A 13461-nucleotide genomic window follows, 5' to 3' on the forward strand; every position below is an offset into this window, starting at 1 on the left:
ACTGGCAGTGCAAATAAATAATTCTCAATCTCAAATGGTTTAAGGGGAAAAACAAACTGGCTTCTTTCATTTGTTAGCACCCCATCTGGTGACACATCTATTCTTTTTTTTTTTGTATAGCAAAGTCATGTTTCAACAAATACAAAGTTTCTCAACAGTCATAGGAAGCAAACTGTGTCAGTGTTTGTACAAAGAGACCACATTTCTTATTATCTAATGCATTATTTGGCTTAATCAAAGCTTTAACTTACTCTACAAAATTCTAGCACATAAGATATTTTTAATAGGTTTCACCTTTTTTCTCCCTTTATAAACATCTAAAAATTCTCAAAGTCAGCATGTTTTCTTTTAGTTTTAGTGCAAACACAATGGAACTGATTCATGTTTAGACTTTGTGCACCAAAGGACACTTAATGTTATCTTTTCTACACAAACATAACCCAGATAATTAACATCATTGGTGTTTAAATCTTCATAATAAGATGTGTAAGGTGAGTGAATAACATACACTGTCACGTAGTTACTCTGAGATAAATGAATGTGTCACCATAAACGCGCATTAATGTGTCCACAAATTGAAACTAGATACACTGTATGATAGAGGACTTTATAGACTACAGGTGTCAAAACTTACAGCTGTGGATCTTCATACTACACCAAAGTAATTTATCTACTATAGAAAACATTTTATGTGCATTAACAAAAACTTTGTTTATTAATTACCGTATTTTCACGACCATAAGGCGCACTTAAAAGTCTTAGATTTTCTTCAAAAAGTGCGGCGCGCCCTATGTGTTGTAAGGAGGACGTAGTAGAGAACACCATGAGAACGTTAAAGGGTGAAGTGTGGGCGTTGATCGTATATACCGGGACAATCGCACATACCTGTATAAAAGAACAGGTATGTGCATTATGCAGGACATCGTTGTTTTAACAACCCTGAAAATGGCAAAGAGACACGCTTACGAAGCACAGTTTAAACTGAAGGCCATCAGCTACGCGGAGGAACATGGAAATCGAGCAGCGGCGAGAGAATTTAAGATTAACGAATCGATGGTTCGCAAACGGAGGAAGCTGGAAAACAAGCTCCGGCAGGTCAAGAAAACGCAGCTGAGTTTCCGCGGACATAAGGCGAGGTGGCTCGAGTTGGAGGAAAGACTCGAGCGGTGGATCATCGAGCAAAGAGCGAGCGGGAGAAGCGTTTCGACGGTCACCATTCGGCTAAAAGCAGTTTCACTAGCTGAAGAGATGAACATTGAACATTTCCAAGGAGGTCCGTCTTGGTGCTTTCGTTTTATGAAACGGTGCCATTTTTCCATCCGGACCAGGACTACAGTAGCGCAGCAACTTCCAGCGGATTATAAGGAAAAGCTGGCCATCTTCCGCTCCTACTGCAGCAAACACATCGGCGACAAAAACATCCAGCCCAGCCACATCACAAACATGGACGAGGTCCCGCTCACTTTTGACATCCCGGTGAGTCACACTGTGGAGAAGCAGGGGACCAGCACGGTAGCGATACGCACAACGGGGTATGAAAAGTCTTCTTTTACTGTTGTGCTTGGCTGCCATGCTAATGGACAGAAACTGCCGCCTATGGTGATTTTTAAGCGAAAGACTTTGCCTAAAGAGAAGTTTCCAGCAGAAATCATCATTAAGGCAAATGAAAAGGGCTGGATGGATGAGGAAATGATGAAAGACTGGCTGAGGGAGGTGTATGTAAGGAGACCAGGTGGTTTTTTCCACGCATCACCATCGCTGTTGATCTGTGACTCTATGCGTGCCCATCTCACAGCCGATGTGAAAAAACTTGTGAAGCAAATGAACTGTGAGCTTGCTGTCATTCCGGGAGGCCTGACAAAGGAACTCCAACCGCTGGACATCGGTGTGAACCGCCCGTTCAAAGTAAGGCTGCGAGCGGCCTGGGAGCGATGGATGACTGGTGGAGACCACAGTTTCACTAAGAGTGGAAGGCAGCGCCGGGCGAGTTACGCCACAATTTGCCAATGGATTGTAGATGCTTGGGCTAACATGTCTGCTGGCACTGTTGTTCGAGCTTTCGCAAAAGCCGGCATCGTTTCCGAGGAGCCGCACGGCACGGAAAGTGACTCTGACAGTGAAGACAGTGAACCTGGCATGTTTGATGGAGATTTAGCGCAGCTGTTCAATTCAGACACAGAGGATGAGGACTTCGATGGGTTTGATTGATGATAAAAATGTAAGTACCAAACTTTGTTTTGCTCCTGCTTTATTTTTAAATACGCACACTTGTATGCTTGTGTGTTATTGATGATGACGATTACCGGCAATAGAAATGTGAGTAAGGTACCGAATTCAGGTTTGCTCCCGCTTTATTTTTAAATACGCATACGGTACTTGTATGCGCCCTATGGTCCAGTGCGCCTTATGTGTGTGTTAAATACAGTAAGGGCACACATAACTGAGACTGCGCCTTTTAGCACAGTGCGCCTTATGGTCGTGAAAATACGGTACTGGGCATTCTTGGCATTCTTTTTTGTGGTATTACACATTTAATCCTACAATTTAAACCCCCAAAGTTGTGCTGACAACTTTGTGATACTGTTTGAACTGCATATTTGTCTCTTATATTAAGATATCTCGGAGTATAACTTTAACACTGACAGAAAGGCAAGTTTCACTGATCCAGGTTGACATTCCTTCTATAGACAGATCCCGTTCGGATGCTATTAATGTTGATGAGTCACCAAATAATTACTTAGTGAGAATTACTATAATTAGTTTTAGAAAACTCTATTGTCTGGATTTATATTAATCTCTACTAGGAACTCCACAAAAACACAATAAGTACACTCTTAGGGTATTTTCACACCTACAGTTCATTTATGTTGGTCCGAATTAGTTGGCGATTCGTAATTTGTTTTTGTTTTTTTCCAAAAAGAAGAATCCAAGCAAACCAAATTTCATCACTACAAACCATGTGAAAATGTTCAGTCTACTTAATGGCCAGATGTGTGTGGAGTGGGAGCAACAAAGACAAATGGAAGATAGAAGATGCTGTGTTCTGGATGACTGGTGAACACGGAGAAATGCTAGCCTGTACAGACCACATCTATAGTACATTGCTGCATCACAGAATTTTTTTTTTTTAAACCTCAGACTTGCAATGTACAACTAGTAGCTGATCCAGACTGAGGTTGGATCACATTCACACCACATCTGTGGTTAGTAGTCCAATGTAATGTACACAGAATGTTAATGAGCACAACTTTTTTATCCTGACATTAATGTGAAAAGCTGAACTGACTGTTATTATGATCAAATACGCTGGAAGACAAATTTTCTTTACAGTGAAGTATTTCATAAACAAAAAGAGAAAATGAAAACTGGGATAAACTGTGTGAACTACTGACCGTGAATGAGGGAGCCATTGAGCCACTGAATGTAGTAGTTTTGGGGGAAGGAGAGCAGGATCTCATTACTAATGATTGAGAAAGGCAATAAGGAGACGGCACCACCCGACACTGCCAGAGTGAAGGTGCACAAGTACAATCTGTAAATGTAATCAACACACAGACATAGACACACGTACAGACTCATGTTAGGGCAATTCCACATAACAACACCAAAAGGAAAAATCGTTTACTTACTGAAAGATTAGATTAGTTTAGATTATTGCATATTCTAAAAAAATAAAAATAAAAATAAAAAAAGGCCACTTGCATCAAGTGGGAGTGTGTCACACGGATAAACATTTCCAGCAAGCAACATATTAGCTTATTTAGAATCAGTAGCCACTTAAATAAAACTAAACCTTCACCACCTTTGCCTTAGTCCACGAACAACAAAAGGCATAAACTGGGTATTTTTACACAATATAGTGTCCAGACTCTGCCCAAGGCAGTGACCAGCTGCTCAGTGGGCCCGACACCCGTTTGCTAAAAAAGCATGTTAATCAGGCATGCTATCTATTGTGTGCGCAGGACCCTAAGGTACCATGTCCTCCAGCTGGAAATAAGCAGGCAGGACGAATGCGATGACAGCAGTCATACAATGAAGGGTGGATGTAAGATCCTAGCTGGAGTGATGTGATACCTTCATCACTGGTCTAGAAAATGAAACCATTTTTGAAACATACAGATTGTTGGGGAGCAAATTTATGAAAAATTTTTCTGGTTATTAGTAATTAATGATTATTTTGCTTAAGCTCGTCTTCTTCTTACTTTCTACATTAAATGAATTAACTGATTTGGACGCAGTAAATTCTGAATTGCAGAAAATTCATTTAATTTAATTAAGAAAATTAATGGTTAGCATCTACAAATAAAGAATTTTTTTTTAATTTTTGTACGGAACAAAATCCCACACTCACGATATTCTGTTGACAACAGCATCTTCATCCTCGTGGTCATCTAAAGAGGGAAACAAAAGTCCTTCAGTTTCAAGGAGAAATCCTGAGTCAGACTATAGACTCTGCAAAGACTACACTGTATATGTAAGTACAGCAGAACATAATCTAACACAGGTCATTTCAGCTTTGTAATACAACAGTTTCCTCAAAGCACTTTATGGTACATTATGATGTAAAGACCCCACAATGTCAGGAAATCCCAGCAACCATATAATTCCCTTACAAGAGAGCAATTGGTGATGGTGAGAAAAAAGAACTTAATTTTAATTTAGATTCAGAGAGGCAGCTACAGTGGGGCAAAAAAGTATTTAGTCAGCCACCGATTGTGCAAGTTCCCCCACCTAAAATGATGACAGAGGTCAGTAATTTGCACCAGAGGTACACTTCAACTGTGAGAGACAGAATGTGAAAAAAAAAAAAATCCATGAATCCACATGGTAGGATTTGTAAAGAATTTATTGGTAAATCAGGGTGGAAAATAAGTATTTGGTCAATAACAAAAATACAACTCAATACTTTGTAACATAACCTTTGTTGGCAATAACAGAGGTCAAACGTTTACTATAGGTCTTTACCAGGTTTGCACACACAGTAGCTGGTATTTTGGCCCATTCCTCCATGCAGATCTTCTCGAGAGCAGTGATGTTTTGGGGCTGTCGCCGAGCAACACGGACTTTCAACTCCCGCCACAGATTTTCTATGGGGTTGAGGTCTGGAGACTGGCTAGGCCACTCCAGGACTTTCAAATGCTTCTTACGGAGCCACTCCTTTGTTGCCCGGGCGGTGTGTTTTGGATCATTGTCATGTTGGAAGACCCAGCCTCGTTTCATCTTCAAAGTTCTCACTGATGGAAGGAGGTTTTGGCTCAAAATCTCACGATACATGGCCCCATTCATTCTGTCCTTAACACGGATCAGTCGTCCTGTCCCCTTGGCAGAAAAACAGCCCCATAGCATGATGTTTCCACCCCCATGCTTCACAGTAGGTATGGTGTTCTTGGGATGCAACTCAGTATTCTTCTTCCTCCAAACACGACGAGTTGAGTTTATACCAAAAAGTTCTACTTTGGTTTCATCTGACCACATGACATTCTCCCAATCCTCTGCTGTATCATCCATGTGCTCTCTGGCAAACTTCAGACGGGCCTGGACATGCACTGGCTTCAGCAGCGGTACACGTCTGGCACTGCGGGATTTGATTCCCTGCCGTTGTAGTGTGTTACTGATGGTGACCTTTGTTACTTTGGTCCCATCTCTCTGCAGGTCATTCACCAGGTCCCCCCGTGTGGTTCTGGGATCTTTGCTCACCGTTCTCATGATCATTTTGACCCCACGGGATGAGATCTTGCGTGGAGCCCCAGATCGAGGGAGATTATCAGTGGTCTTGTATGTCTTCCATTTTCTGATGATTGCTCCCACAGTTGATTTTTTCACACCAAGCTGCTTGCCTATTGTAGATTCACTCTTCCCAGTCTGGTGCAGGTCTACAATACTTTTCCTGGTGTCCTTCGAAAGCTCTTTGGTCTTGGCCATGGCGGAGTTTGGAGTCTGACTGTTTGAGGCTGTGGACAGGTGTCTTTTATACAGATGATGAGTTCAAACAGGTGCCATTCATACAGGTAACAAGTGGGGGACAGAAAAGCTTCTTACAGGAGACGTTACAGGTCTGTCAGAGCCAGAGATTTTCCTTGTTTGAGGTGACCAAATACTTATTTTCCACCCTGATTTACGAATAAATTCTTTACAAATCCTACCATGTGAATTCATGGATTTTTTTTTCACATCCTGTCTCTCACAGTTGAAGTGTACCTCTGGTGCAAATTACTGACCTCTGTCATCATTTTAAGTGGGGGAACTTGCACAATCGGTGGCTGACTAAATACTTTTTTGCCCCACTGTATCTGCCACCCCTGGTTGGGGAGTGTGGGGGAAAAGAGAAGAGACAGGAGAGCACAGGAAGACTACGAAAAACAAACAAGACAAAAAACAAACTCTGGGCAAACATAGAAGAGAAAAAAAAAAAAAAAAAAACAGCAACATGGATATAATAACATAATGAACGCTTTCATACAGATAGCTCAAAGTATCTGATATTCTCTACTCACCATACAAAACCAAAATGTATGATTAACTATCAGTACAAATACAGAACAAATTTCAGACAGCTGAAAAAAAAATGGATGCGTCCAGGTCTGAAAACTAAAGCCAACAGCCTTCACTTTTTGCAAAAAACCAAACGTCGGCCAATGAGCTTCCACCTTCAGTCAGACCCATACCTCACTTGGCACATTGAGTGTCAAAACACTAAGAGTCAGCGAAAACATTTCACAAACCAACAAGTAAACAAGAGGCTGCATCGATTTTATATACGTCATCAGGGGAAAAACGTCAAACAGCAGGCTAAGAATGTTGTACCCTTAAATATTATGTACCAGTTTTGTTACCTTGGGATTCAGTTAATTGTGGATAGTGGAAATTTCTATGTCACAAATGGTTAAGCGTAACAAGGCAATCCAAAGAAGTCCCACCCAGAACCAGAATAACCCTTGGACCTGTACCGTACTAATAATGCTTTTTACAACCATACAAGTGTTGATATTCTCCACTGACAGTAAACAGCTGGATGCACATGGTCACACATCCTATCTGAGCCTTCTTCCTGTTTTAAAAGAGCTTTTCCTCTACACTGTTGCAAGTGCTTACCTTATCATGTTAAGTACCTTGAGAAGACTTGTGCTAATGCTTTGGCACTATATAAAGAAAATTCAATTGAATCAAATCTCTGATTCTATTATCTAAAGCAAAAAAATAAAAAAAATAAAAAAATTTGATGATGGAAGCTAAAATACTCACACATTATTTGCTCTATAACCCAAAACCCAAACCACTGGGTGCAGCCTAGTTTTCTACAGTTTAAATCTCCAGAAGGGATTTCTGATGTGAAGTGGTCTACTTTTAAAATAAGACAAGGTAAGGCTGGGTGACCTGGACAAACTATATTAGCCTTGGGAAAATGGGAAAGAGTTCACATTATCTACATGACTATTTTTGTGCTACATGTTTGTATTTTTCTTTTCTTCTTGTTCTTATCTCCTTGTTTGTCACACAGGTTACAATCAATGTTTTAGGTGACGTAGCTGAAGTTATCAACCTCACAGGACAAGTTATGTCAGCATTAACCTAACAGCTTTTGTGACCAAGTGGATTAATGTGGCCACAGCCCTTCCAACACAAAGCAGGCTGTGTTCAGGCGTGGGTGTGACCCAAAGCAAACAACTATAGTATCCTTGGCTGTAAAAATCATGGGTTCTGAGTGTGAGCAAACACAGCATAAATGACAAAATAAGCAAACCTCTGTTATGCTTGGTGTGAGAATCGTTTCACCGCAGACACAGCGCTGCTTTTTACGTGTTACAGACAGGCGAGAATTTTAGTCTGAACTCACATTTTGCACAGCACTTACCACTCTTCCTCTTGTATCTGGTTATGATGAAGTAGGACACGATGTAGAGGACGGCAAACAGGAGGAAGCAAATCTGAAACAACATCACAAGAATTTTAATGCAGGATTTATTATGACAAGGGATGAATCAGCACATTGGAGACACCATATGCACCATCCACCCAGCAGATTTTAAACCCCAAAATATCCCACATTAAGACTATGACACACTTAGGTATTAAAAGGATTGTCAAAGTATTTCTTACACCATATGCTGTATATACAATGCTAATACCATTGTGTGCAGCTCAAAATCAGTAATACGTGGTCTTAGGTACAGAGTAGTTATTGTGTTTTTATATGATGAAGTTGAAAGATCAAAACCTTCTTCTCAGAGCTTTACTGCGATACCACTGTTAAATGTACAAGCTGTGCTCCCCCACTCTGAGGAACACACTGGGAATTCATTTATATCCAAGGCATTATCAGGCTTGACCATCTCTCCCAATACTGTAAAATAATAGGATCAACAGAAGTAAATACAGGAAGAAATTGATGTGTTCTGAACTAGTAGATAACAAAGGAGACTTCAATCCCAACATTTGTATTTATCTGAATAATATTTTAGGCAAAACTCGACTGTCTATGGTGTCTGTCGCAAAGAATAGCTGGCTATAAGAAGGCATTTAGCTCAAACTTGTAGCCTACACGTCACTCTGGAGTTTCTTTGGAACTGAGACTGAGACCACCTCGGGAGACCAGTTGTTTTGGTCCACACCCAAAAGCGATTACCGTGTTCACAAATGAACTGCACCAAAAGGAAAAACAAACCAGAGTCTGATATGAATGGACTAAACGGTGTGGATGTTAAAAGATCAAGACTGCCGTTTAACAGCAATGGCAGATTTCTTACAATGACCAACATATTCTGAGCTCACACAAGGTAACTTTTAGTTGTAATGGTGTAACCTCTAATTATTTGCATAAAAGCAATTTTGCATTTTGCATTAAAGCAAGTCAATAACTTCTCATGCTCTAATATTGAGCAATTTACTTTTTTTGTGTACCAGTAAATGATTACTGCAACTCAATTGTGCATGTCCCTTATGTCAGTTGCAAAGTTTATGCAGAAACCTTAATTGCAACCACATGATAGCACATTAACAGTGGCAACTAAGATGTTTAATATGACCCATTTATTCGATTAAAGTAGGAAAGTGAGAATTGCATTGTTGCTCTTATTTGTCTGATGACACTAATTAGGTCGAAGCTACATGCAAAGTGGTCCACAAATTAGATAACCACAGCCTCAAAACAAGCCACAGAAAGATCACTTTCCACATTCCCTTCTTCTCCTGTGACAGTGACCAGGACGCAACTAATCTTAGAAGCTCCCACTTCAGCACTTTGCACCTTGTCAACACCACATAGCTCACTGCGGCCGAGCTGGGGTTATGAGAGGATTCAACCAGATGCCAGGCGGACATACACAACACAGACAGGCAAACTGGCATAATAAGAAATGCCAAATGTCATAATGTGACAGCAGCAACAAAAATATTTTTCCTATCATATGCAGTCCCCTATCAAATGAAAGACTGCTCATATGTTTCTAGCTATAAATTCTGTAGTGATGCTGGTGCAAGCCGAATGATGTCCACAAAGTGGCAAACCCTGAACAAGACATCATCAGGTGCACAGAGCTGATAAAGCAGCACAGACACAAAGACACAGCAGTCTCTGAGGAGATAACAGCAACTTTCAGGCACAGCAGTGAACGCCAGTGCTACTACCCTTCTTATCAATCCATTTTCCCTCAAAAAAATTTTTTAAATTTGCATTCTATGTAAAGGAAAAATCAGCGAGTGTTGACAAGGGGACGTCATTTAACCAGGTTGCAAACCATTTCCAAAAACTTATTTTATACATTCACTCACTGGGGCAAAATCCATAACGTCAATTATTTTTGGCCAATTCAACAGAATTTAGGGGCCATAAAACAAGGGAAAATGCCTTTTCATGTGAGGTGAAAGAAACCTCCCACAGGCTTGCCGGAAGTGAATTTTGACCTTTAAGGAGGGCAAAAGTAAAGGAAAAAGATGTGCTGAGAGGGAAAAATAAGCTTTTTTGAAAAACAGAATTTGGCACAACAATCGTTTCAGCATTACAATCCTATGTTACCAAATTGGTGGAAATTGGCTTGAACGGAAGAACAGCAATACCTTTTTCCCCGCTAAAAGGGGCTTAACAGATAAATAATCAACTTGTTTTCATGTACTGTGGCAATAAAACTCATTCAGGAGTAGTTTGATTTCAGAGACAAAAACCTGAAATATCCATCTATTTTGCAGATTAAGTTATTAAAAACAATATTATTAACAGAGGTACATTCTGGGCAGTACTGTATACCATTAGCTTGAGTGTGTTTTTGATGTGTGCATTACCTTAAATAGCGTTATCTTCAGACTTCTCTAACACATTTCCAAACTTTAATTATTGCCAGATTATCAGAAAGATGCTTATTAGACAAGGGAAGGATCTTTCCTAATGCTGTGATGACCACCACAAGGCAAAAACATTAGCAATAAACCAGAATAAACTGGTGAAATTAATAATTTGTCCCTCCTTTTGGTTAAAGTGTCACTAGTCTGGGTATTTAATAATGGAAGAATATGATTTTGGTTTAGCATCACAGATGAATATACTGAAAAAGACCAGCCTTTTCAGAAACTTAAGTAGTAAAAAGTACTTTCTCATAATGGTAACAATCTCATAAAACAATAATAATAATAATAATAATAATTATAATAATTATAATTATAATTATTATTATTATTATTATTATTATAACTACTACTAAACAATGGCTGATTGTGACGTCAATTATAATAAAACTTTTTATTTTGTAAAATACAATGGTTAATAGTCTACAAAAAAATGTGAAAGCCTGATAATGACCTACAAGCTTTGTGATGAGATGACAAAGAAATATGATTACTGTCCAAAACATGTGTGAACTGTGGTCAAAATTATTCAACTCTAACCTGATTTTTCTCAGTAACCTAATTTTCTACATTCTTGCTAAACATAGGCACAGAATTTTTGCATTATTATTTACAAGTGGTTTCATTGTGGAAGAAAAATGATTCCCAGTTAGGGCCTGATGAGAACATGAGGTCCTGTCACTGAGAGATGTTTACTGACTTTAAGCCTAACCTACAGTAACCCCAACTGCAAAACAAGTACACACAATAACTGGAAAATATCAGTCGCCTGGCACCTGTATAAAAAATTAAAATTAAAAAAAATCCATCCATAAGCTGACTCACCACAGACATCAAGATGAAATGATACACTGATGTTAATCCATCACACAGAACGATTTGCAGTTGTTGATATAAGATACTGACATCCAGGCGTACAGGCTCAGGACAAAATGTGCAAGCTAAAGCTCAGATGTTGGCCTTGCTTAGTGCTGAGATATCTGATAGTCTCTATATTACCCAAGATTCTGACAGGAATAATTAAGGAGACTTACTCTAAACCTCTGAAAACTGAAACCTTTTTTACTCTTTTAGTTTTCTTTTATTTGTTTTTTTTCTCCCACCTAGAGCTATGGAGACATCAAGACACCACAATTCAATGAGAAAAGACAGGAAACTGTATACCCAAAGGCTAATTTTGGAAAAACACTGATAGACAGTATATTAAAGTTGTTTTAAAAAAAAGAAATGGAGTTTCTAGCAAAGCATTTCACAAATAGGTATGTCTAGAGCCACTCTGCTGGACAAACTTTGTATTGATACATCTAAATGAAATTAAACAGCTTCTACCGTATGCTGTGTAAAAAAGAACAGGTGACACACTGCTGATAAGATAACTGCCACATGAATAAATTAGGTGGTTGTGTTACTTAGCAATGCTATATTTTTTGTATTGTGAGCTTAAAAGTTACTATGGACAGTCTCTAACACACAGAAAGAGAGACTTAACGAGAGAGATATGACATTCAAGGAAATCCAAATTTGAAATCTATGGAAGAAATCTGCAACAGCAAATACAGTGGTAGAACGTTTATAAAAACCTTATTTTGGATGAAAAGTCAGTAGACAGTCTTGACTGGTAACTATTCAAGCAGCCTTTAGGTCCCAGGGACCACTGAACTCTAATTTAATTTAGATGGCTGGTGATTGCATTAGATAGTTTCTTGAAAGACAGAATGTACCGTTGCAGTGGGGAAACATCTCTCCGATAAGAACCTAACATACATGCATATTGCATTGTCACAAATCACCTTTATATTATTTGCCAAATTCAACAGACTGTAACATGTCAACAAAATGGTCTTCTACATAAAATGCATAGATATAACTATCAAAACATTAACAATGTTAATTCTACTAAAGCAGGAAGGCTTTAAATGATCATATAATGGGATTTAATCACCCCTAATTACACAGTGAATGACATATGAGACAAACTGGTTACATTTCCAGGGTGTACCCCGCCCCTTGTACTGGATAATCAGAAGAAAATGGATGGACGGTCTACACTGGGATGTGGCATTACACCGATATTGACTGATGATCGTTTTTAGAAATACTGGTGGACGCCAGTGCTACCCCTCAGCCTCCTAGTAGATACATGTATGGTGTCAATTAGAAAATCCTACGCCACCTTCTTCTCAAGTTATCGCTTTCACAAGATTTTCAAAAAACAACTTAACCTCTGACCTTGAGGTTGAGGTCACTGACATTCAAACTTGTCTGAGATTTTTAGCTACACCTGTAGTATTAATTTCAAACTCCTATGCCGCCTTGAGTTATCGCAGTCACACACTTGCTTGTCAACAACATCTACCCACTCAGGTGATGATAATACCCCATCAGCCTTTTACAGCTGGGAGGTAAAAAGAACATAATGGTACTGTGTTTAAAAATAAAAACATATTAAACAGAGGTTTTATGCTCAAAATGGAGCTATGACGAGTGACTATGAATGTAATCATGATTAGTCCTCATGCCTCACTTAACAAAAGCAGGTGCATTTTTCCTGTTATTTCTATCTTTTAAAAAAACTACAATAAACCACTGTATAATATAACTTATATTAATAAACACATGAGTGAAGATGGATTTTTCCACAAAGATATCACTATAATTATCAATATCATCTGGTGAGCAGGATAAACCTGCAGTCAAAATCTGATACGGTTACTCTGTACTAAATTTTAATTTATTTAATTTAAACTAGTTTGTACAGATTACGTGTCATATGGTGGCTTCTGTAACACAAAGATTACCCAACTTTAAAGATAAAGTATAGCTTATCTTTGCAGCCAAACTCTACGATAAAATGTAAAGACCAGGTATTACGACAATATCATGCGATAAAAATCTGATATGGTGACTGCGAAAAAGTGTACGGTTTTTAAACGGAGCATCAAGCAGCGAGAACATAAACACTTCATCCTGATTTGAAACATATGCGACACACAAAGCTTGAATTAGACAGGACCCTGACATTTTGTCAATGCCACAGTTACAGATACCTCTACTTAACCGTGGGGATGTTTACATGCCAAATAACATCATATAGTGGGTTAGCCAAGTTCTCCTGTGATTAACTTG

At 39.0% G+C, this 13461-nt stretch overlaps 1 protein-coding gene across 2 annotated transcripts in view; it reads right to left on the reverse strand.

Moving 5' to 3' along the window:
• Positions 1 to 13461, reverse strand: part of lmbr1 (limb development membrane protein 1) — a 43250-nt gene that overhangs the window by 29202 nt on the left and 587 nt on the right. For both annotated transcript variants that reach the window (XM_086306431.1, XM_086306432.1), the window contains exons 2-4: positions 7853 to 7925; positions 4352 to 4391; positions 3393 to 3532 (exon numbers count right to left, since the gene is read on the reverse strand). In XM_086306431.1, the coding sequence (XP_086162557.1) occupies positions 3393 to 3532; positions 4352 to 4391; positions 7853 to 7925 (253 nt within the window). The remainder of the gene's footprint in view (positions 1 to 3392; positions 3533 to 4351; positions 4392 to 7852; positions 7926 to 13461) is intronic.

This window comes from Aulonocara sp. 'chitande type north' Nkhata Bay, linkage group LG9 (genome assembly GCF_057382095.1).
Source record: "Aulonocara sp. 'chitande type north' Nkhata Bay isolate Kocher_YH1m ecotype deep benthic linkage group LG9, A_spYH_male_GT1.1, whole genome shotgun sequence".
Classification (NCBI taxonomy): domain Eukaryota; kingdom Metazoa; phylum Chordata; class Actinopteri; order Cichliformes; family Cichlidae; genus Aulonocara; species Aulonocara sp. 'chitande type north' Nkhata Bay.